Here is a 25,155-nt window from a genome sequence, read left to right on the forward strand (position 1 = left end):
ACTGCAGCTTAAAGAGCGGAGAAAGTAGAGAAAGCCAGCAGACCCGAGAAGCCTGTTACGAAAATTACGGTGGTAAGTGGCAAAAAGGCTGGATTTGCAAAAGCGAGGCAAGCAGAAAAATCGGCAGATAATGCCATGGAGAAGCTCCCGCCTAGCAATGTGCCCAGAGTTAAGGACCCGGGACAATTGCGGACTGTGACCGGTGCGGGGGATAGCATTGGAAGGGGGAAAGTTTTATTAGTTCCGGAAATGTTTACTGGAAAAGCCGCTCCGGGCAAAAATGGGACACAGGCCCCTTTGGTAGTAGTAACCTCTCCGGCTGATATATCTACTATCAGTAAAGACAATTGCAGTGATAATGGGGGTATAGTTCCAAAAGAAGTTAAAGATGGAGATGGGGGTAGAAAAAATACTGGAGGTCGGGAAGAAGCAATCCCATCATCCTTACCTGCAAACACTGTATGCCCTGAAACAAGTGATGGCGAGGGGCTCAAGGGTCTCAGTAACGCAGTGGTTGGGAGCTCTCCTCAAAAAGAGCTGCTGGGGCAGGAGGCTTCTTCTATTTTTTAGACTCCTGCTGGGGAAAAGTCGGAATTGAATGATGGTTACCCACTTTAGATGGGGATAGCTTCTTTTCGGTGGCTTAAGAGTCGGACGATGGAGGAGCCAGGACGGCGGCCAAGATGGCCGCGCGGACGCCCAGCTCCGCCGCTCGCCTTCGTCTCCCATGGTTTCCTGCCCGCGATCCTGCACCCCAGCCGCGGCTTTGTTCAGGGGAATAGTAGCGGAGCCCGACCGTGCAACTCCGGTCCGCACATCGCCCCGGATGGCTTGGAAACGTCGTCCGGAAGTCTTCGGCCCTCAGTCCGGATAAGCCGGGACCTCGGGCTGCAGTATGGCCGCCTCGCAGTGGATAAACAACGGCCTCCACCGGCCATGATGGTCCGGAGCCCGGGGGTGAAACTGAAACCACCCTGCCGCAGACATTGAGTGCGCTCACAGCGCCGGACCCACTGCTTGCATGCTAAAGCTTCTTGATTGGAGTTCCTTACATTGGGGACGACACGCTGCGAGGCAGAATTTATTGCAGGGTCAGATTGTAATCCAACTGCGGTAAGGGGTACGTGCTGCTGTGGCTGCCTGGGGCTCGATTGTGACCCTCTGGGACTCTCCTGCGACCTGCACGTTCTCTGCTAAATTTGAACTGCTACTGCGGCGGCTCTATCTTTGTTCATTGAGCCCTGAGGTCCCGGCTGATTGCCTGGGATGTAATGGCGCCTACAGTGAGAGATGTTTTGTTGGCCATCCATGACCTGCACGCTACCCTAAAAAATTTGGGGACGACTGTACGCCCTGCGCAGCGGATGCCTTCTCCTATTGTGGCGCACCAAGTCGCGGATGCGTGCAGCAAAGAGTGTCTGCCCTCCTTATCCCCGGCGACCGCAGTGGTTGACTTTCAGGAGTATGTGCCGCCGGATGGGAAGTCTGGGGAACATTATGCCTGTGATGATGTGCCTGCGACCCTCATCGATCTACTACCGGCTCCTTTGTTTCCCGATCATGGGCGTCATGCCCCACCGCGGACTACTGTGATGCCTTGGAGAGTTGTCCCTTTGCTACTAATGTGGTTTTTGATGGGGATTTGTGTGGCCTCAACTGCTACTTTTGGTGCGTCTCACTGCGCACGGATTGGGTGGCATGCTGACTTCTATCCGGTCTGGTCAGGGCTGACCGCTGTTTCGACATCTCCTGAGTGATCTTGGTGCCGACACGGAACGTTGTTCGAATTGGAGACTTTATACGGCTGGGATGATTTTACACTGTTGCTCACGCTCCCTCTTAGTGGACTTCCGCTTTTTGGGGGTGGGGGGATTGGGGGTGAGTATGGGGCTGGAGCTACGGCCCTCCTCCGTTTTTTCCCGCTTGGGGGTCTTCTTGGGGCGACAGGCATGCCTATTGGGGGGGGGGGGCCGTGGCCTTCCGCTGGTATGCAGGGTGGGGGGATGGGATGTGTTTTATGTTTCTTCATTGTTTCTATGGCCCTCTTTCTTTTTCTTCTCTTCTTCTGTCTCTTTTTTCTTATGTACCTTTTTGCTTAATTTGAGGTCGGGGACCAGTGTTATTGGGGAGTATATTGTGTCATATCATTATGTGACATAGCTGTTGGTCCTAGTTCCTTGATGGTGGGAAATTGCGTTCTGACAAATGCCTTCCTTTATCATGCCTCCCTCCATGTGCTCCGTGAATGATGATTGCTCTCCTGTTCAGTGATTAGCTTTAACTCTCTTTGTTGTTTTATAAAATTGTACTCGACAAAATCATAAAATTAAACCTTTCTTATCCTTTTGCTATGGTTCTATTTCCACACGATAATGCACGCTCATAGATTGCTTTAACGGCGTACTGTCCCCTTATTTCCCTTTTATCCTTTCGTCATATGTCATAGCGGCCGGCCCCGAGGGGTTGTAGGCAGACGCTGTGTACTGTGCATCTTACAAATAAAGGTTTAAAAAATAAATAAATAAATAAATTTAAAAAAAAAAGAGTCGGACGCTGAGTCCACAGGGGGTTCTATCAGCGGAGATATGACATCGGGTGAGGGGAGCGCTAGCCCCCCAAATACAGCGGATACATCTAAAAAGGCTACACTCCGCTACAATAAATTAAAGTTGGCGCCTGCTCAGGGCCTAAGGGATGGGGACAGCGATGGTTCCGAAGCCAGTAATAAGCTTCAGTGGGACTATGTTAATGCTGCTATTAGCCTTACAGGATCAGGAGGGTCTAGGGCCTATGGAAAAGCAAAAGAGCATAAAGACTCACCCCCGTCTAACACTCTGATTCACGCTATGCTAAACTCAATCCAGAGCGAGGCTCGGGAGGAGCATAAGAGGGCCCAGCTAGCTACAATGAAGATCCAGGGGGCTGTACGGAAAAATACCAAAGCTTGTTCGGAGGTCATCGCTAGGACAGCTGCACTTGAGGAGAGAATTGTTGAGTTAGAGACAGGGCTACAGAAGAAAGACTAAAACAACGGCCCATGATGATAGACTGGTTGATATAATTTGGAAGCTGGAAGATTCCGAGAATAGGCTTCGAAGGAATAACCTTCGATTATTAGGACTTGAAGAGAATGTGGAGGGTCAGGCTATCAGAGGCTTTGTCTTAAGGTTGTTTCAAGCAGTATTTCCGGAGCTCTCTCATTGGTCGTGGGACATGGAGATACAGAGAGTCCACCGCTTTCCTCTTATGCAAAAAAAAGAATCCAGGTTCGGAAGCAAAGCCGAGGGCTATCCTGATCTTTTTCGGTAATTTTTTACTGAGACAAGCTATCTTCGAAAAAGCCTGCCCTAACGTCAAAAGATATGCTAGAGGCCATACCTTTTTGCGCGCCCGGACTTCTGCCACGCAACTGTGGAACGGAGGTGGCGACTCCGCTCGTTGATTACCCCCTTTCAAAAAAAGGAGTGTGAGGTGTTCTTAATGAACCCCGCACGGTTAAAAATTATTTATCGGGGCAAGTCTCTGGTTTTTTCGTCTGAAAAACAGGCCGAAGAATATTTGAAAGAACTTCCCGATGGCTAACTGGCATAAGGACTCTTAGTGCATAAGCTGATTTAAGCAGATCCAGTGTTTGACTCGGACTGAATAGATATATGAAAGGGGAAGGGGAGGGGGAAATACTGAGATGTATATACACTGGAGGTTTATGCTCTCTTGTCTTCTCTTTCCTTTCTTTGGACTTATTAGGGATTTAGTGGGATTTTTTCATTTGGGCACCCTCATTCGTTTCTACAATGGAGGATGTTTAGACAGGATGTGACCAGGGGACACTCGGGAGGTGGAAGGCATCACATGGGTCCGAGGACCTATTTTGCCTGTGTTTGGGGGTGGGGATTAAGGGGGGACGGTGGTGGGGAGGGGGATTTGCTTTGGGAAGGGCAAAGGGTAGGATTTATGGTATGGTTTTATGACAAGTTAACTAAATTTGATTTAATGCAAAGGGCTTGTTGTACTTATTTGTTGGAATATTTTTTCTTGAGGTATGGCTAATATAAGAATAGCTTCCATAAACATATGTGGGCTTAATGAGCCGAATAAACGGCGTCGGGTAAGGGAAGACCTGCGATTCTTGCGGGCAGATGTTTTCTGCCTTCAAGAAACGCATATCGAAGCCAGTCGCCATAAATTATCGGAATTTGAGGGGTTTCAGCTAATATCCTGTACTAAACCTGAGGCTAAGACCAAAGGAGTAGCTATTCTAGCAAGACGGGGGAAGGTAAATATATCCTGTTCTTCCGCTGATAGGTTGGGCCCGTTGGGTAATAGTGCATGGCAATTTTCAGGGCAAAAATATTACACTTTGTGCCATATACGGTTCAGTACTTGATGATCCAGAATTATACAAATAGCTGAGTCTGGAGTCGGTTGGGTGGCCATCCCTGTTTATAATCTGCGGGTATTTAAATATTAATATGGAGTGTGGACTTATGAACTATCCAGGGATCACATATACCGGGACAAATCTAAAAGTCTATAGGGCTATGCGTCATCTGATAGAATTACACTGGCTAACAGATGCCTGGGCTTTTTTTTTTTTATCAGGATGATCCAGGATATACTTTTTTTTCCGCACCACACCAAATTTATTCCAGGCTTGATTATTTTTTCATTTCTCCTGTTCTTACTCAAGGCTTCAGCCTTATAAGATTTCAGCAAGTAATGTCGGACCATAATCCGCTCTTGTTGCAGGTGAACACACAATTGTTTAGGATTAAAACTGATGCCTGGACTTTTAATCGTGGGCTGCTTAGCGAGATGGAATATGTGGATGTTATGTCCCCCTGGATCTTAAGGTTTTTAAGTGAAAATATAGGTAGCACAGGTATTCAGAACGTTTGGGATACCCTAAAGGCCGGGATAAGGGGCGAAACAACACAATATGGATGGGAAGCCCAAAGGAAGGAAAAGACCAACTTAGAGATTATATACAGAATTAGAAGAGGCAGAGCTGAATTGTCTCGTGTGATACGGATGGGAGGGGATGGCGATGCAGCCCAAACACAGATTGTTATAGCTAAATCATTTATAACTGAACTCTCACAGGCTAAAGCAGCTAGTAAATTAATAGCTTGGAGATCCAAAATGTTTGAGAACAGTGAAAGAGCAGGGCACATGCTCGCGGTAAGAATCAGGGAAAGAGACTGCCTCACGCATTAAAAATATTCAGGATCCGGAAGTTGGTTGTCGGATGAGAGGGCCATTGCTCTTGCCTTTCAGAAGTTTTTATCAAAAACTGTATAGTGAAGACATTTGTGATAATGATGCACTTCAGGCGGAAATTCGGGATTATCTGAAGGGGATCGGGGTGGACACGCTATCCTCAGAAGAGCGAGACTCATTAGATGCTGTAATCCGCATTGATGAGCTCTGGCAGGCCATAGATTCTCTCCCGAGGGGCAAAGCGGTTGGCCCAGATTTTCTGCCGGGGGAATTTTATAAGGTATTCCGGCCTCAGCTCACCCCGGTTATGTTAAAACTGTTTCACAGAGTTCAGGACGGGGAGGTCCACCCCAGAGTCTTGGCGAAGAGCCCGAATTATAACTTTTAAAAAAAAAGACAAAAGTCCATCCGATATGGGTTCATATCGCCCAATTACGCTTATAAATAGCGATATTAAAATATACGCTAATATCTTTGCAAATAGGATTTCAGGGGGGATAAAGAAACTTGTTTGTGCTCAACAACACAGCTTTGTGCGCGGGCGTGAGGCTATAGATCATATTCGCCGCACAATTGCTCTGTTCGATTTTACTAAGGTTTCAGGAGACCCTATGGCCCTAATTCTGCTAGATGCGGAAAAGGACTTTGATAGGGTCTCCTGGCCTTTTTTATGGGCCGTATTGAGGCATTACGGTTTTGGGGACATAATTATAAGAGCCATTCAGATCATGTATAAGCAACCAACGGCTCAAATCTCTGTTATGGGGATTGAGACAAGTACAATTAATATTTTAAGAGGCACACGGCAGGGTTGTCCCTGTTCCCCTTTATTGTTTGCAATTTATATAGATCCCCTAATTAGAAAATTTCTTTTGAATGATATGATCCGGCAGGTGAGATCCAGGGGTGGGGATACTAAACTATTGGGGTATGCGGATGAGCTTGCCATCCTGACAGATTCTCCTCAGCTTGCACTGCCAGAAATCCTAAATTTGACTTCACAGTTTGGTAAGCTGTCAGGATATCATTTGAATGACTCTAAGACCCAAATTATTTGTAATGATAAAATTTCGCTGCTAGACTCTCGGGTCACTGATAAAGCAAAATATTTAGGACTAGTGATCAGCTCTATTTCAGAGGAAAGTGTGGAGATTAAACCTCAAACCATTGTTATGTAAGATGGAAAAGGATTTGAGTAGGATTAATAACCTTCAGCTAACACTGATGGGTAGATGCAATGTCGTCAAAATGATTTTTCTACCAAAGATTTTGTACCTTTTTAGAGCTATTATTTAAACAATTTGGTTTAAAAAATTAGAACGTATAATTTCCTAGTTTGTCTGGGCTGGTAAACGACCGAGACGAGCCCTCAAATTCATGACGTTACCCAGAGAGAGGGGGGGTTGGCCTCTGCCTAATTTCCAGCTTTATTATTGGGCAATCACGCTGAGCCATATTGCTGTATTGCTGGACTGTCCGGATGTAGAGGATTGTGAGACATCAATTTACAGTTTAATTTATGGGGAAGAGGTGAAGGGGTTATTATTCAGACATATTGATTTTGCATATTTTAAACGTGTGAAGTTTAAGGTTTTAGTAGCAGCCTTTAAAGTCTGGACACCCGTGCGGAAATTATATAATATGGGAAGAATACATATCTATACTCCGGTAATAAGAAAAACTCTTTTGCCAGCAATTTTTGCAGATGGGTATTTTAGAGAGTGGACTGCACATGGAGTTACTATGTTAGGGGATCTGGTCTGAGATAAGGGGGTACGGACCTTTGAACATATTAGACAGAAATTTGATATTAGCAATCAGCAATTTTTCAAGTTCTTACAAATTCGTGATTTTCTTTCTAGGAAAACTGTTAGCTGGACCTCTATCCCATTAGTTGAGGCTATTAGGGGGGGGATTCCACTATATCTGTGATTTATACAATGGTAAATAAAAAGAGGAGCGATGATCTATCCAAACATTTTAGCCGTTGGCAGATCGGACTACATGCTGTGCAAGAGCTATGCGAAGATTCATTATGCCTTAGTCATACTGCTACTATATCTGCTAACCTCCAGGTCAAATGTTTTAAAACTTGGTTTAATCTGTATATAACCCCACATCATATACAACAATGGGGTGGGATCACGGGAGTCAACTGCCCTAGGTGTGGGGAGTACGCGGCTGAGAGTTTTCATATGTTTTCTTCCTGCCCCAGCTGGACTCCATTGCTAAACAAAATTGAACAACGGTTGGAGCAAATTTTTGGATTTATGATTTTATTAACATCTCAGGCTGTTATATTGGGGGTAGTGGATTCAAATATGACGACATCAGAGCGGAAATTATTTTATATTGCAATAGCCTCGCTGAGACTATGTTTAGCAACAGCATGGTTGGACCCTGCTCACCCAACAGAACACGAATGGTTTAGTAAATTCCTAAATGTTGGGAAGTGGGAGCTCCTGGTTTTCAAGCGGAGAGTCCCACGGGCTCGTAGGGAAGGAGAATTAGTATGGGAACCCGTAATTAATTGGTTGGATCGTGTAAATTAATGATCATTGAAGTAGCAGGAAAGCCCGGATGAATTGTACATACTGTATATATACTGTAGAAAGTGTGATATAATGTGATATAATGTGATTAACTTGTCTTATCAATGGTTTTTTGTTTTCGCCTATCTTTTCCCTCCCCGTAGCAATCCCTGGGGGGTGGAATTGGGGGGTTCAGGGGTAAAATCAGAAAAATGACAGATGAAATGTTTTGTGAAATTTCTTTTTGTTTTTTTGTTTGGATGTTTATTCTGATGTTTTGTTACTCTCTAATAAATATATATAAAAAAGATTAGAGGAACAGTTGAGAGCTGCTTACTCTGCATTCCATTTAAGTCTCAGAATAAGTTGTGCATATCTGCATAGGCATGAAACAAATCCATGTGAATCAGTGAGCTTGGCTAACGGAAGTACGTTTAGGACAGACAATGTGAGGTTGAGGGTTAATGCCCAAGGAACTCCAGTAAGGAGTGGTTTGGTGGAGGGATTGGGGCGTGGCCTTAAAATTGCCCAGTTCTACCCTTTCAGTGAGTACGTTCGTTAAAAAAAGAAGTTGTAAACAGTTAAAGGGATATACGAGGCAGATAATCTAAAAGGCCAGTGTGTGGGATGTATCTAACCATATATGGGTAGCTACTCCTCAAATAGGCCTGAATAAGCTGTATATCATCTGAGATTTTGGTGGCCACAGTTTCTGTAAGAAAGTCCCAAAAACTGGATTAAACCAGGTGGAGAAGTTGGAGTGTCTCTAAGAAACTCATTAGCTGTTTATTAATGAGAGTTTTTGTAAGCTTTGGTCATAGAGGTAAAAGAGAAATCAGAGGAAAGTTTGTCGAAACATTAGGTTTAATTGTTTTTAGGGACAGGCGTTTAGTAGTAGGGTAACTATAGATGCTTTCTAGGTAGAAAGTGCTTTACCTGTGGAGAGTAACGAGTCTCATATAGTTGTGAGGTAGGGAATAATGACCATAGCCACTTTTTAAGCTGACAAACATCCAACGGAGAAGCTGAAGTTAAAGAACCTAAAGTATTGGCAACCTGGTCAGTAGTTGCAAGCTCGAAAGAGGTCCAGGATAGAGTGATCATGCAAAGGCTCGTGTGCTGGTACAACTGTAATAAAATTGGTCGTCAGATTGCTCATTTCATCTTGCAAGAAATGTTATTTTTAGCAACCTGGAAATAATGACCCTCAGAAGAAAACAGTTCAACAAAAAGAAATATAGCTTTAACTGCTTTTTGCCTCAAAAGCATTGGTTTCTACTGAGCCTGTATGCAAACAGCTGTAAATTAATCTGGGAAATTTGAAGCAAAAATCTGATATTTTTCAATTTCCCATCCATATGCACTAGCAAGCATTACTTAGTATAAGGCACAAAGTAGGAAAATCATACTTTTTGGGTGGCGCTAATAGAAGCATAAATAGTGTTTGACCATTAAAAAGAAGTGCTATGGAACAGTACCCTCATTTTGTGTTCTCCAGAGAGATGTTTACACCCTCCCCGATCTATAAGCAACGTCTGAATACCCATATGTATGAACAAACGTCCTTAATATATCACCACAAGCCAATTCAAGTGTTTTTGGTCCTTTCCTGCGTTACCCTCCCCTCCCCTCCCTTCCCGCCCCCCCCTCTCAAGTGGAGTCCAAATGCATGTGATAAACATTTTTGGTGACATTTAGCAACAAATAAAAAGCACAAAGTTCTGCTGATCAGGAAATGAACCCAAAATGTCACCACTCCCAGTATATGCCAGGCATCCAGACGGCCGAAAATATGCAATGACCACTTTACTGCCAAAATCTATCTGCCTGAAACTCTGGGGTGCTAGAAGGCCCTTCTACAGAAAATCTAAGTCCCCCACAACTAGTCTCGTAGCTTCTCTACAGTAAGTGTACTATGTACTGAGCACTACAGGTTATGCAGCTGGCAGACTTCATGCAGTGTAAAGGACATTCCCTGGAGGACACAGTGATTGATGAGTAAAATAATGGTTCCCCTTCGGGTTGTTTTTGTCTATCTTGTAAAGGTGACAACCTTCATACTGCATTTTCTGGGGCTCTGCCCCAGAGAACCTGTTTGATGTCTTGTGGACTAGGGGGGCAAATAGTCTTGGCTTGCCAGATCAAAGCCCAGAACAATAGTCCTGCAACAGTACCCGAGCTTCCTTGCCTCCGAATGTGCGCTAGACATTCCTCGGCAAAGGAGGTTACCCCTTGCTTGAAGTTAGTCCTCTTTATTTCAACAGGCATAGCTTGACCATTTTGTGACACTATCCTCAGTAGAATCCTACGCTGACTGTCTTGCATGATGTGCTCTGGGGTTGGGCTGGAGGGTCACATAATTCTAAGTTAAACTTAACCTGGGTTGAAGCAGGTCAAAAGTGGATACATATTGTGCTCTCTAGTCTAGACTGCAACAGAGAAACCTCTCCATGCACTGGATGAAAGCTGCAGAGCCAGACTACCTCAATTCTCCCTTCACAGTCTGCATTCCCCTTCCTTGTTCTTTACTTCTACAATCGTGGCTAGAGTGAAAAACACTTATGTGGATATTTAATGGTCAAAAAAGGCCTTGCAAATGGGCAATATCCAAGGGGAACCAGGCCTCGATTTTTTTTTATAGCATTGCGGATGACCAGGGAATAGATACATGCTATTTGCTTTCAGTCAAAGGAGCACCAATACCCTTGTACTTTAATGCACCCTTAAGCCTTGCAGAAAGTGTTTTTGTCGACCTTACCTGGGCGTCTCTTCCTTGGCTCCTCCACTGGTGGGTGCTTAGGGACGCTCACCCTGCTCCCAGACTCACTCTCTGATCGCTCAGACGACACAGACGGGGGCTTATTTACACTCGCCCTCTTTCCGGATTCAGACTCTGCTGGTTCAGAAGGCAAAGGGGCAAGGGGAGGGACCGGGTGTCCATTTCGTACAACGGAGACATCATGCTTTTCTTCTTCTATTCCATCTGGAGTTTAAAAGTTAGAAGAGAAAAAGCAATGTAAAGGTTGGGCATTATTGGTCTTTCTGGGCATTCTAGGCCCAGTCAAAAGGTTTGAGCAAACACGATGAAGCGTGCAGCAATGCACATAGACAGGCATGCACGTCTGGTCAAAGATGCACACAAACAAGATGTTAGCAGGCATACAAGGACAGCATCATGTTAATTTTTGCATAGAAGACAGATTCACACGGAGGTTAAAAAGCCTATGTGAGATTAAGGGGTTGAGGTGAAAGGTGGTGGTAACTGGAGGAGAACAGTGCGGGACACAAACATCACATGGGGTGAAACGAAAGAAGGAGGGACGGAGGGTGACTGGGGGGTGGAGTGGGGGGTTGGGAACGTACAGTTTGCCTTCACTCACCCTCTTCGGGGTCTGCCAAGAGCACCCCTCTCTTAACCAGTTCCTGCCTGGATTTTCGCATGGAAATCTTTCGTTCTAAAACTGACATTCAGTTCAAAACAAATTAAAAAAAAAAACACAAAAAGAGAAGCTGCTCAGAAAAAAGAAACACAAAAAAACGGAAAAAACGAAAACAGTCCACATTTTTGCAGAAGTCAGGGTTGTGGCTTAAATAGAAAAAGCCCACTGCTGCCGCTCAGGGTCTTAACTGGGCAGCAATTGTATTGCCATTTTCTCTTCATATAAGCCCTTTAATCAACAGTTACCTCCCTCACCACCATCTAACATTTATAACACTGCATTTCACCTTCGTGCAGTCTTTTTAAATGGGTTACAAGCTTCCGCCTTTATTTGCAAATTTAAAAATCACCCGGATTTGAGGTCCTCCCAAGAAGAGATGAATTTCGAAATATTATACTCGCAATTTAGAGTGCTGGGCCACACAAATTAGATATTTCAAATGTGAAACCCAGCCAGCAACAAACTCTAGACAGATCTCTATGTGATTCTTCTACTGTATTTAAAGACTTCAGCCTGGTGCAAAGCCTCTTTTCCTACACCAAAGAGGCTAGTTGTCACTGAATTTAATTTAAGGTTTTTGTTGAGCGAGGACCAAGCAACTTAATGCATCAGAGGGCGGTACAATATCAAGGTAAGACAACATTAGACAACTTGAGAGAAGCCAGGCTGTGCACTAAATAGGTAAATCATGCACAGAGGTGCAAAATGTGAGTAGTAAGTGGAGCAAGCTCAGATTAACAGAGAAACTATTTAATGATAAAAATGAAGCACACATCTAAACTGATTTTTTTTAAAAATCGCAAAACCATGCCTCCAACACCGATGGGAATTTTGACATGTTAAAAGTACTGTATGCATCGACCAGAGTAAAGCGCACCACAAGTTATTACAAAAGGCTGAACATCCATACTGATTGTATACAGGTACATTAATATTATTGGGGAACTACAAAAGATATATAATCCGCTGAAACTCACTCAGATGTGTAATGTTTAAACCTGTAAATGCAAACTAATACAACTGTGCACCCTCACATATATGTATATTTATGAAAATGAGCAACCAAATCGGAGCACGCATACACCAGCAATGTAACATAACTCATTGGTCAGTGGAACCAAGTTCCCCAGTTACTTTTTACATTACATTACATGACACTAAGGTACAATTTCAAATAGTGTACATTACTGTATGCCATACAGGATGCATTTTATGTGCACATTTTTTTTACTATAATCATGCTACATATGTTTTGGCATAGCTAAGTCTGAGTGGGTTTATTTACCTTGTTCACCAGCATGATCGAACATGGTGGTGTATTAGGATGTCCATGAGACCTAGATGGGGTTCCTAAATATGTATCAATGAAGAGTTCTAAATGACTTATGTGAGGGTGTTGTCATACATAAAGGCTACCCTTGATTACCAACAATTGATCAGAAGTGAAAACAAATTGTAAACAAAACCAAGTTCATGGCAAGCTTTGGTGTCACTTCAAGATTATATTTATATATGTTTTGTTAGTAGAGTTGAGTCTGCCAATACAAGAGTATACTGCTAGAATGACTAGGTAGAACCATGACAGGCAGCTAGCTGCGACGACCACCGGATTGCCTCGATGGATCTCCAAGTAAAGGGAAAAAAATAGAATAGCAGCTTGCTCCCAAGTCAGAAATAGTGAAGGGTCACCAGAGTGCACTCATGTACTAAAACTCTAGAGCTGTAGCCCAGAATGTTTAAGAAAAAAAGACTTATGAACATAGAGCCACGATTAAAATGCAAGCGGCTCAGGAATGGTAGCAGAGGAGTAGGGACATGGCCTGGAGATCATCTCATGGTACTGCCTTCTGACACTTAGTCCTCTCTGCAAAAGAACAATTTCCTTAGCATCTGTAAAAATTCATTCAAAAGGATGATCCAGTTCTGGTAGATTCCTTACATGAATATTCAATTTAGGCACAGACTGGTTCTGGATTTTTCTTCATGACATTTAACCTAAATGGCACCAGGATGCATTTTATGCAAATTTGGCATCAAAGCTTTGAGGGTTTCTATTATGGCGGTATGCTTCTATATATGAAGCACACCCAATCCAAGAGAGGGGTTGCAGAAAGTTGTAAGAAATCTGCGGGTGCTAGACAATGCACATAGAAGAACATTACCAAATAACTTGTTTCTGTGACTAGATGGTGGTACCCGTAGATACCTTATGTGAACCATTTCCATAGATTCCCTCCAGGAGGCGTCTGAAGAATACACCTGGTCACGCTAAGATTGACTGGAGAATAGCCTTTTAAAAATAGATGCATCTCTTCTCGATGCCCAAGAAATAATGCTTGGCAAAAGAATGTACAGAGGACCAAGCAGCTGCTTCAAAGATTCTCAGCACAGACAACCCACTTAAAAATACACAAATTGCACCAACACCTCTAGTCGAGTGAGTTCTGAAACAATATGCAGAACATTTACTGCCAGCTTGTAACCGTTTTTAAGATAATAGTTTTTAAGAGAAATGCACCTGGAAATAGTTGGTGAACATACAGACCTACCTCGTCATATTCAAATCATAAATTATCATCCACACTGAGCACACTTGTCCCATGAATGCAGTGGCTTATTGCCCTACTTGGGTCTAGCCTCTGCATATATTCCTCCTCCAAGAAGAGAAGGGAAAAACAAATAAATATTTTGATGGATGTAAAACTCATTTATAAATAAAAAAGAAAGTTTATCAAAAGGGGGGGAACAAGACCTACAGTTCACTAACTCTCGCAGCAGAAATAAAGGCTAAAATAAAAGTATTCTATGACGGAAACTTGAAAGACAAGAATGAATGGACTTAAGTGGAAGACCCACCACAAAGTCGAACACTCACTATAAAATTAGTTGGAGGCAGCCTATTTTTTAGTCCCAAGTATATTAAAAAAGAACCTTGATCCAGTGACATAATACAGTTAGAAATTGCCGCTAAACAACCTTATTGCCACACCAGAGATGAGGTGTTCCTTCACCAAAGAAACAGAAAAATTAAGATTATGTATAGTCTGAGTAGACAACTGCTCAAATTAATTGGAGAAACCCCAAATCGCATAAATCCTCATATCTACTGGAATAAACAGCCCCAGTAGAAGGATGCTTAGCAGTGAAAAAAATTATAACACATTCACAGGTAAGCAATAGGAAGACATGGCTAACCTGTTAAACCCCAAACTGTCCGCTGATTCCAATCTGAGATTCAAGAAATTAGCAAAACATCCAGAAATGTTACAAATGAAGCCGATGTGGAAAACTATGTGCTTTAACCCTGCACCAATCAACTCAAACCTCAGCTATTGTAGTTTGGAGACTTTTGTTTTAGATCTCGGCTTTCAGTGTCCATCACCTCAGATTACAGCTCACAGCCTACAACATCAATTTCAGGTGTCCTTACTGCAATATAGTTTAGTGGAATGTAATGGAATATGGAACACAGTGTTGGAAGGTAGTTTAAAGCATAACAGGCAGTTGCCTGAGAGACCTTGTTGGGTGAGGTGAGGTGTTAAAGTATCTATTTCACCTTACATTGTATAGTACACTTGCTGTTATTGTGGGATTAAAAAAAAAAGCACTTCCACCATGGGGTAAATTAAACTGGTGTTTCAGGGTGGAGCACAAAAAGGGGGGAAAAAGAAGAAATTTACAAGCGTTGTGGGCGTACAGAGGAATAAAGGAGCTATCCGGTGGTATCACTGAAGTTCGCGAGGTGGGGTGCATCTAAATTCAAGGCAGCAGCAAAATTGGATGGTGAGACGCAGAGGAGCGAGGTACTGTTGAGGGTGTTCATGTGAGGCCGGAGGAACCAGTGTGCTGTACCCCATTTCCTATTGAAAGGCACGCACCATGTTTTACAGATGGCCATTTTGAAGGATTGGGCAGCCTATGGTTTATTGAAAGGCATGCTACAGTCTCTGTGTGTGCCCGTAAAGACTAATAGCGGCTATTTTGGAGGATTGGGCCGCAAGAGAAACGTGCCAAGAAAAAAACTTTATTTTAGAGTGAGAGGCTCACACCAAAGTGTACTGGGCTGTATGTTAAATTGGCAGCCATCTTACTGCAATGTAAAATTGCGCCTTCAGTACAGTGATAGGCACACCATTGTTTAACATTCAATACGGTGAATGTCTCACCATTACTACTCTACGGTGATAGGCATACCAGTGCATTGCATTACCTAGCAAGCTTGTCAAACAAGCCAGGCACACCATTGTGCTAAATTTATATTGTTATTGCCTACCAACATTACAGTACGGTGAGTGGGCACACCTTTGCATGTCGTTATCAGAGGTTTATGCAACACCAATTTTCTCATTTGTGCCCTCTGTTGCTAAACTGTGATAAGTACACCATTATTTATTGGTGTCGTAATTTGTGGACAATGTATACACAGTGAAAAGCTCACCTTGTGAAGAGTTGTGCTTGCATCACGGTGATAGGCACTTAATTGCATTGTATGATAAAGTACTGTTGAGCTGTGTTATTTTTATTGTTTTTGCACAAAAGTTGTTCTTGTGATAAAGCTAATAACCTACATTAACTTCGCAGTGTTAAGAAATTATACTGTGTTGCGACCATGCAAAATGTAAGGCCACCAATGGTTTTCTTAAGCAGTCCAGGTGAGCCAACAAAGTAGAGCAAGTGGGAACTATATTCGGGCATATGCTCGGTTTGTGGAACCAATTGAAGTTTTGATAGGAGGTATGCCTTGCTACTTCACTGTTCAGGTTGGGAGGGCCAGGAGGTTCTTGAAAATGTACCTGAATTAAGTGCGGAGGAGAAAAGAGGTCTTAATGGATTTGAAGTATACTTTAAGAAACTGGACCAACATTATCTACCCAGAGTGAGCACGATAATGGAACATTATTATTTTTTTGGTCTACGCGAACAGGGATGTGATGAATCGGATGAAGAATATAATACAGGTCTGTGAAGTTTGCAGCAACGTGCAAATTTGGGGGTTCCAGCGAGTAACGGATTAGATACCAGTTTGTATGAAGAAACAAGGATGATGAAATCAGAGAGGAACTGTGGCTGAAATCTGAGTCAACATTGGAAGAGGTGATTCTGGTCACAAAAAGGGTGGAACCCATGCTAAAGCATGAAAAGAGTAAGCCAGGTTCTAGAGAAGAGTGAGGATACTGTTTGCATGATAAAAAAAAGAATTAACACAGGATTTAACCAAGGAAGATCCCAACAGGGTTAGTTGGGAAAACAAAATGCCAGGCGAGTGTTTTCGCTGTGGTAGAAGTGGACATAAATAAAAAACCAAATTGAGCCTTGCGATGTTTGTAACACGCTTCAGTTGTGGCAAGGAAGGTTATTACCAGAAATGTTGTAGAAATAGACAAAGGAAAGAACAAAATAAGGAGGTAAGGGAAATTTCTCAAGATATTGTCTTTCAAATCAAAGAAACTTCACAGAACTATCCCAGTGGTATAGAAAACATTGAAGGGGTGGAACTGGAAATGAAATAGGACTCCTGCTTGCACCTAACCACTATATCCAAGGACACATCTGAACGCTGGTTTCAAGCAAAACACAAGTTACATGTGATGGATATAAAGCCAGGTGGTCAAGCAATAAGCATGATGGGAGATTTTAATGCATGTGTAGAATTGGGAACAAGATATATGGTGGGTAAAGTTTATGTGGCTATAAATGGGAATTAGGTGTTTGGGTGGCCAAATCAACAGCTACTTGGCGTTACTTTGAATCCAAATGCAGATCGCCAGGTTCAGGAGCAAGAAGTGGTAACTAATATGAGTAATTTTGTATCTGAATGACCTTCTTTGTTTAAAGAACAGTTTGTTGCATGAAATGTTGCAAAAGCGGCTGTGGTGAAAGTTAGGAGAGTACCTGTAGCATTAAGGGGTAAAGTGGAACAAGAATTAGAAAGATTGCAACAACAAAAGATCATAAGACAAGTTGTAGCTACTGAATCGTTGGCACCGATTGTGGTAGCCAAGAAGCCGAATGGGGATATTAGACTGTGTGTAGACTTAGGAGCATTGAATAAGGAAGTGGTTGTGGATGAATTTCCACTACACAATATTCTTCATTGGCGGATGAGAAATAATTCACCACATTAGATCTCACACAGGCTTATCACCATACACAATTGGTGGACAGCTCTCAGGAATAAACTATGTTTATAATGCTAATGGGTGGATTCAAGTTTACAAGAATGCCTTTCGGACTTGTATCCGCATCGTCGTTATTTTTGAGAGTTATGGTCTCAATTTTAAAAGGAGTTGGGGGTGTTAAATGTTATCAGGATGATCTTTTGATCTTTGGGAGCAAACTAACTGAGCATAATGCTGGAGTGAAAGTTACTTTGAAAAAAGTAATGGATGCAGGTTTGACGCTGAAAAGAGAAAAATTTAGATTGGCCCAGCAAGAGGTTGTCACGCCTGCCAGTCCTCCGATCAGATCGCGTTGTCCTTTGCACGCATGCGCGAGGGGATCAAGCTGGAGACAAAAGCCTGACCTCCCCGCTCTACTTGGCTTCGCGTTCTATTGTTTAGGTGTTCCTTGTGAGCACGTCACTTCCGTAGGAGCCGTTGCTGCTGTATTGGTTCGCCCAAATCACTGCTTTGTTCCGCTCTCTGAAGCTCGTTCCTGATCCAGTTTCAAGCCGACCACCGTCTTAACGGTCCTCGGCTGCATACCAGTTGCCCGGTTGTTCCCCTCTCCTACCGCCCTGAATTACCTTTGTTTCCAAGCGTCCCGAGGCGGTTCCCCCTTCCTTTTTTTCCCCTGCAATTGAGGCTGTCCTGTGTTTGGAGAGCTGTTACCCTCCTGAGTCGGAAATAAGACTCCCCGAACCGGAGGAGGCTCTCGGCGGGGGTATTCGCGGTTCCTCCCGTCGGCTGGACACTCGTCGTTCCGCCGGCCGGCCAGACTTGTGGAGCACCAGCCTGGAGTCGATCTGAGGGATTGTGGGAGTTGTGGTCCACCAGGATCTTTTTGTTTATGTTATTTCTTTTCTTTTGGACTTACTGGTGTCTTATTGGAGACTGGCAACCGCCACAGTGCGAGGGCAAGAAGACCGGATGAGACATATAACATTCGCATTGCCTCTCATCTGGACAGTCAGTGTTCTTACTATTGGAACCTCTTGGTAAGAGAACCTTGCTTACAGTCATTGCATACTCTCTATTGCATCCAAGAGGTAATCGCACTTTATTGTTGTAGATAGGCCTACCATTTACAACTGCTGACTTAGTAATGTCACACAAGTCACATCCACTAGTTGCATACAAACCTTTTACTGTCAAGTAGGTAAGAATCAGCTAACGGTTGCATGTTTTATTATCTGTCTATTGTTGGCTTACATTAACCTAACCCATTTCTTTTAGTGCCTGTCTTCACCCTGAGGGATACCAGCCAGAAGAGTCTTGTTTTTCCCTGCCTTTCCTTGTTTTGTTCCCTCCTTTCCCTCCATACCACCATTCTGTTCTAGTGCTTGATAGATGCAATAGGTGCAGGGGGGAAGGGCTGGGCTTGTCGACTGTTCCTGGCACTCCTGTGGAGAAGACACTTGGATCCTTACAGAGGTTAATTATATGGGTCACTTTATTACAGGAAGAGGAGTGGCTCCAAAGCAGGAATTTGTGGACACTATTTCCAAATTGAATGCACCATGACAAATCTAATAACATGAGACAGTTACTGGTGAGGAATACGTAACTTAAGTCGATCTTGGTGTGTCAAGAAGGATTTGAGGATTTAAAAAGAGACTTGGAAAATGCGCTTAATTTACCGGATTTTGTACCTCGGGAAGAAACAATGAGTAACTGATGCTAGTTGTAACGTTGTAGGGGCGTTGTTGAAGCACAAGAAATGGTAAGGAACAATTAATTGCCTGTGCATCAATGAGATTATGATGAGCAGAATTAAATTATTCGGTTGTGGAGAGAGAATCTTTGGTTATATTTTGGGCACTAAATAAGTTTCGGAATTTCCTCTGGGGTACTTATTTTAGAGAGGATACAGATCATAAGCCTTTAAGGGAGATATTTCAAAAGAAAGGTCTAGGTTACATATCATCAAGGATCAGAAGATGGGTGATGGTTCTGCAGGACTTAGAATTTGTGGTGGATCATGTTCCTGGAGACAGTAATCCGATAGTGGATTGTTTATCCAGGTTGGTGGGAGAAGTAGAAGAAGTTGGGCTTTCAGATGAAGTTCAGGAAGAAGACCCCTCAAATCTGGGGAACCGGGTTCGAGTCTCGGCAATGACTCAACATCTTGTGGTTCTGGGCAAATCACTTAATCTCCCCTTGCCAAACAAAAATTAATGTGTCCTTGTGAAACACAAATGGTGCTGATGTAAAGCGCTCTGATACCCAATATCGGGTCAAGTTCGCGCTAAATAAAACTCAGGTAAAATACTTTTTTTTATTTTTTTAAAAAGAGCCATTCGAAGTGTGTGAAATCACAATGGGAAGACTAACAGAAAATGGGTCGAAAGAAGAGTTAAAAAAAAGAATTAGGAGTTCATGGAAATTATACAGAAAATACAAACCGGTAAAGAGAAAGGAAAAGCTATGTCTAAAACCTGCGTAAATGTATTTGATGAATAGCTGTGGATAGAGACATTTTTTGAGAGGAACAAAATTGGTCTCCTAGTTCGTTGAGGGGAGATTGAGGAGGCACATTAACTTTAAGAGTGAATTTCTGGTGGCCAGGAATGGACTTAAGTATTGAACGTGTGGTTAAAGTAGATAGAGTGTAGGAATAGCGACGTGTTCACACCAAGTACCATGGTGTGTAGGAAATTACTGGATGGTCCATGGCAAGAGGCAACCATAAAGAGGCGAGTGAACTACCCCTTTCCCTGTAGTCATGATGGATTTATACTCAGGATGTGAAAAGGAAATAACCTCTGAGACTAATTGCGTTTTTGCGCAGAGTTTTTAAAAAGGAATATTTTCCAAAATCACTTATCTGACAATGGGCCACAATTTTGTTTCAAGAAAATGGAAGCTTTGCTGGAGTCATGTGGAACAGAACACAAAAGTGTTCTGTAAACCATCCTGAAATTAATGAAGCTCTAGAAAGGTTTAATAGAGTGATAAAAGAGAATATACAGTTATCTAGTATAAATTCTCTAAAATTGAACAGAAGTTACAGAAATGTATTACTGCACACCGCATGAGGCCACGCTCTACTACACAGAAGTTTCCATTTGAATTATTCAAAGGAAGATCACCCAATACCTCATTGTGTTGAAGTTGGATGGATTGGATTAAAGGGATAACATTCAATGGAATTGGAGCATGGAAAGATCACAACTTAAAAAACAAAAAATAAAATTTTAAATGTGATGACCGGAAAAGAGTTAAGTGTAGTGAGATATGTGGGGGGATTCGGTATGGATCAAAGTTCCAGTTGGGTGTATGGGTTGGTCCAAGTATACTAAACCCATAAAAGTGAGGACGTGTTTGAGGAATGTGATAAAGTTCAAGGATGGAAAAATAGTCTGGTAGTTGTTCTAAATCCAGTGTAATTGAAAATGAGAACTTGAAGTCAGATTCCAGGTTTGAGGGTGTGGTGGAATGGTGTACAGAGATCATAATAAAAAGCACCAGGAGAACGTACAAGAAGTACACACAGTTGTTTTGTTCCATCATATCTAAAGGACTATGTGAAATAAGATTGTAAGATCTATTTTGGCAACCAGCAAATATGAGGTTTCTTTTATAAAAATGTTGTGTCTGCAATATTTTAGATTATACAGTATTATTCATATTGTTTTGTTGGTCAGTTGTTGTGATAGCTTGTTGAAGAAAGTAGAAGTGTGATATAGTATGGTAGCCTGCCTAGATGTCAGCAGGCAGTATGATGTCAAATGGAATACAGAGCACAGAGTTGGAATGTAGTTTAAAGCATAACAGGTAGTTGCGTGAGAGACCTTGTTGGGTAAGGTGCTATATTTAAGTATCCCCTATTTCACCTTATATGGGCACATTGTATATTTGTACGACATTACACTTACCTTCCGAAGTCTCCTTGAACTTATCACTGGGTTTCTTCTTCCGCCACTTCCATGGCTTGAAGATCTTGCCAAAGGTGGCAAACTTGCTTTTCCTCTTGATGGGTGGTGTAGCATCGGCAGAGTCTGTGACATCAGGCATGCCTGGACCCGGCTGATCCAGCTCCTCAGCTGCAGGCAAGAACAAAATATAAACACAAGAGTGAAAATCTACTTCAAGTCTAGTGTGGTTAGTGACCTTACCAATGAATCTGGCCAGGAGAAGCTAGATAACTAAGAGTAAGGGAAAAACAGATAACTACAAGACATTCCCTTCTGCAGATTGAAATACGTATTCAGTGCGGAACAGTAAGCACTACCAGGGCGTAGAGCATGACATCCTGACAACCATTAGGTAATAAAGTGATCATGAATTAAAAATACAGCTATCGTTAGATATGGAAACAATGGTGAGCTCACTGACTCTTCAAACATTTAATCTGTTGTTCGCCAGGGCTGTGGGTAGGCCCCCACACTGTTTACGATCTACATGAATTATTTAGTTAGATAATTCGATTTCTCTGGCAATGATGCACCTAAATTGGGCGCCCATAAAATCGCAATGCTGCTTTTTGCAGATGACATGCTATTAATAACCAAAATTCGACATGGTCTGCAGGCAATAGTAGATCTTTCTTTAACTTTTGCAACGCACAAGGCCTTGAGCTTAACAACAAACAAAATTTATGGTGCCAGGGATAAGATTGTGGCGTAGGGTGTTTCACTTGAACAAGTGCAGGAGTTTGTGTACTTTGGGGGTATGTTTTAATCATAAAATGAGCTGATCCACATACATAAGAAAATGCGCTCTCAAACTCCAACATGAAGCTGGGGTTGTCCCCAAACTGCGCAAGAAGGCCCGAGCTAGCGCTCTTGCTCCAGTAGTGGAGATTTATATTCTTAAAGTGAAAAACTCAACGATGTATGGAGCAGAAATCTGGGGACACGCTGGGTCTGCTGAACTCTGTAAAGTAGAAAACAGGTTTGTGAGGAGTGTCCTTAACCATCCGCAGAATGCCCCTCGTGTTGTAGCTAGATTAAGTGCCCCTTCTGTAGTCTAGCAGAAGAAACCCTCCATCACTTGGCTTTCTTTTGCCCCACATATGCCAAACCGTGTAAGCAATGGCTAAAACCTTCGAGCAAACTTTTGAGCTTCCGGCAATATGGGCCTGGACTTCGCGCTTCGACACCAGTGAGGTGATTGCAGTTGCAATTACTACGTTTTTGCATGCTGCCTGGCTTTCCCATATTTCTGGTGCTCAGTAATGTAGTATTGATTTGTGTGTGTGTGTGTATTATCAGTGCATTTTGATATGTTTATCGGATCTAAGCTTTTATTATTTTTAACCTTATTTATAATCAACTTGAATTCCATGCTGCATTATATCATATTTTCTATGTGCTAATGTAGTTTTGTGGCATCAACACTTTGTATACATTGGCTGTTAATCAATGCTATTAACTTATACTAATGTTTTATCCTGTTTTTATTCTCAATTTTACATTTGTGATGTATTGTGTTTTAGGGATTTTCTATATCCAAAATGAACAATTTGATTTGATAATGAATTAATAATTTAGAGCATACATTACAACTGAAATAGAGAGTTGTAAAATAAAAAAAAAAACTTAAAATTGCACAAAGTCACAATATTAATTGCACGGATATCAAAAGAATGAAAAGCTGAATCAACCATGTTGGTGTTAAAAAAGTCACTATGGATGCTCTCCTCAAACTACTGAATTGGAAGAAAATGTACTTACAATAAATTCATGGAGGAGCATATTTTCAGATTTGTTGATCATTCAGTGGATCATTGACGACAGCCCTACTGTAAAGGGGAAGTAGAGGATGTCCGAGGGTGAGGCTGTGAGTACGTTTCCATATGGAACAATGGCTTCCACAACCTTCGCACACTGAAATGGTCTTGCGAGCATCAGTCCACTTGTATAAACATAGTGCTAGCCTTTTCAACCTGATCTTTCTAAGGTTGGGTATCATACTCATACTCTTAGTCTGTAACGAGTTTGCAGATCATAAGCCTACTTTCACAAAGACACACAATAGTGCAGTTGTCGGCCAGCTGCCAATGGCACTGGCCAATCTGTCATGAGCTGGCTACCATATGAACAGTGATCCTTCAGACCCTGAAAAATGTGTTTATCATGAGCTGAGTATCAGAGTGATCCTCCCCAATGACGCCAACGAGAACACTTTAGGTATTCACTACATGCCAACTGCTGTTCAGAGACCAAAACGGAGTAGCAACTGCAAGACAGTGCTTCTTCATCATGGATGCCTTAAAAGAGAACTGTTCCTAAATTAAGAAATATCTTAAACATCCACACAGACACAAGCCCTGAAGTAGCTAACGACGAAGGGTGGCAACTCAAAACGTCCATGCGTACGGGCTACACTTTAATGTAGAGCTTAAGGCTCAACCTTCCCCTAGAAACTCTCATGAAATTTGGAAAATGTTAAACTGATTAAACAATAGGGACTTGCTAGGTGAACATTAGCACACCTTTCAAGTCGAATTTGGCCCAGGTAAACTGCAAGACCAAGATGCACTAGCAAAGCCAAATAGGTCAGACTACTCTATTAGGGAACATACTTTTTCAATCACTGGCACGCTTGTGTGTGTGGTAATGTGGATGGGCGAGTCAAAGGGTGTTCTGGAGTATGTGTCAATAACTAGAGGAGTCAATGGATCAATGAACGAGTGACTGAGTGCATGGATAATTAAAAGGTGAGTGAGTGAACAGACAAGTGCATGGAAGAATAAGTGCTTGTAAGGGTTTTTTATCTTCATTGGGAAATAAACTATAGTGCACATGGGGAGAAGGGGATGAATAGTGCTCTCCTACTTTGACTCACCCGGTCCCTCCCCGCTTTGAGTGACTAATGCCACCCTTGCCTACAGATGAAGAGACTGTCTGGTTGTTTGCATGCTATAGAGTTTGGGGGGACAGTCTTTTTACAGTCCCAAGTTCAAGTCTACAGACCATTCTGAAAAATATATGCAGTCTCGCTAAGAACGAAGCAATGAACAGCTGTTGTAAATATATGAAATGTAATGTTTACTGTAGACAATAGATAAGAAGAGGGTCAATGGGGAATATTTAATGACCTATAATGGTATCATCCCCTAGAAATCATTAATAACACAAAATACCATTAGGTCAAACAAATGCAAACCTGTCACCAAAAGTGTTGGTTAGGGAACAGTCACCAAGTCTATATTTTGATGGTACGTGGTGAACATCGAAATGATTCCCATCAGATACCCGTCCTGTGCTGCCCTACATCATTTGGGATCCTTCACTCGACGGAATTTGATGAAAAACCACTTGTAATTAGGTGAACTGTAACCTAATCAAGTGGAAAAAACTCAAATGTGATGGGTTGGTGTATGTGGCATAAGGAGGGTAAAAATAGATAGCAGTGCACCAAACAGTGTTTAAAGTAACTGTGTAAGAAAAGTTTGTGAATGTTAAGATTGGGTTGTAGAAGTGGAAAATTATATTTTAATGGTATCCTATCTACACCCAACATTAAAAACAGTGCTTAAGTATATTAAACTTATATATACTATGATGTTATAAAGGTCAACATGTTTCTGCGGTATTTGGAGTCATGCGATCTCCTCCAGCTTCATCAGGACAGTAGCATTTGACATAGGGTCCTGATGATGCACTGTTTTTAATGTTGGGTGTAGATAGGATACCATTAAAATATAATTTTCCATAGACTGTATAGCAGTTTCTCCTCTAGCGGTGGTTACCTGTACCAGCTGCAGTGGTTTGAAAAAGAGTTTTAAGGACAGCCGGGCCTACAGCAGCTTGTTGCTTAGCTTGCACATCAACACAGTAGTGTTTAGTGAAAGTGTGT

General features: G+C 42.4%; 1 protein-coding gene across 8 annotated transcripts in view; it reads right to left on the reverse strand.

Moving 5' to 3' along the window:
- PHACTR4 (phosphatase and actin regulator 4) overlaps nt 1-25,155 on the reverse strand; it is a 633,103-nt gene that overhangs the window by 257,148 nt on the left and 350,800 nt on the right. For 6 of the 8 annotated variants that reach the window (XM_086957577.1, XM_086957578.1, XM_086957585.1 and 3 more), the window contains 3 exons: nt 21,228-21,395; nt 11,132-11,212; nt 10,510-10,734 (listed from right to left, as the gene is read on the reverse strand). In XM_086957577.1, coding sequence (XP_086813703.1) covers nt 10,510-10,734; nt 11,132-11,212; nt 21,228-21,395 — 474 coding nt within the window. The remainder of the gene's footprint in view (nt 1-10,509; nt 10,735-11,131; nt 11,213-21,227; nt 21,396-25,155) is intronic. The other 2 variants (XM_086957584.1, XM_086957583.1) reach the window with 1 other exon arrangement.

Source organism: Lissotriton vulgaris, chromosome 2_1, assembly GCF_964263255.1.
Source record: "Lissotriton vulgaris chromosome 2_1, aLisVul1.2, whole genome shotgun sequence".
Classification (NCBI taxonomy): domain Eukaryota; kingdom Metazoa; phylum Chordata; class Amphibia; order Caudata; family Salamandridae; genus Lissotriton; species Lissotriton vulgaris.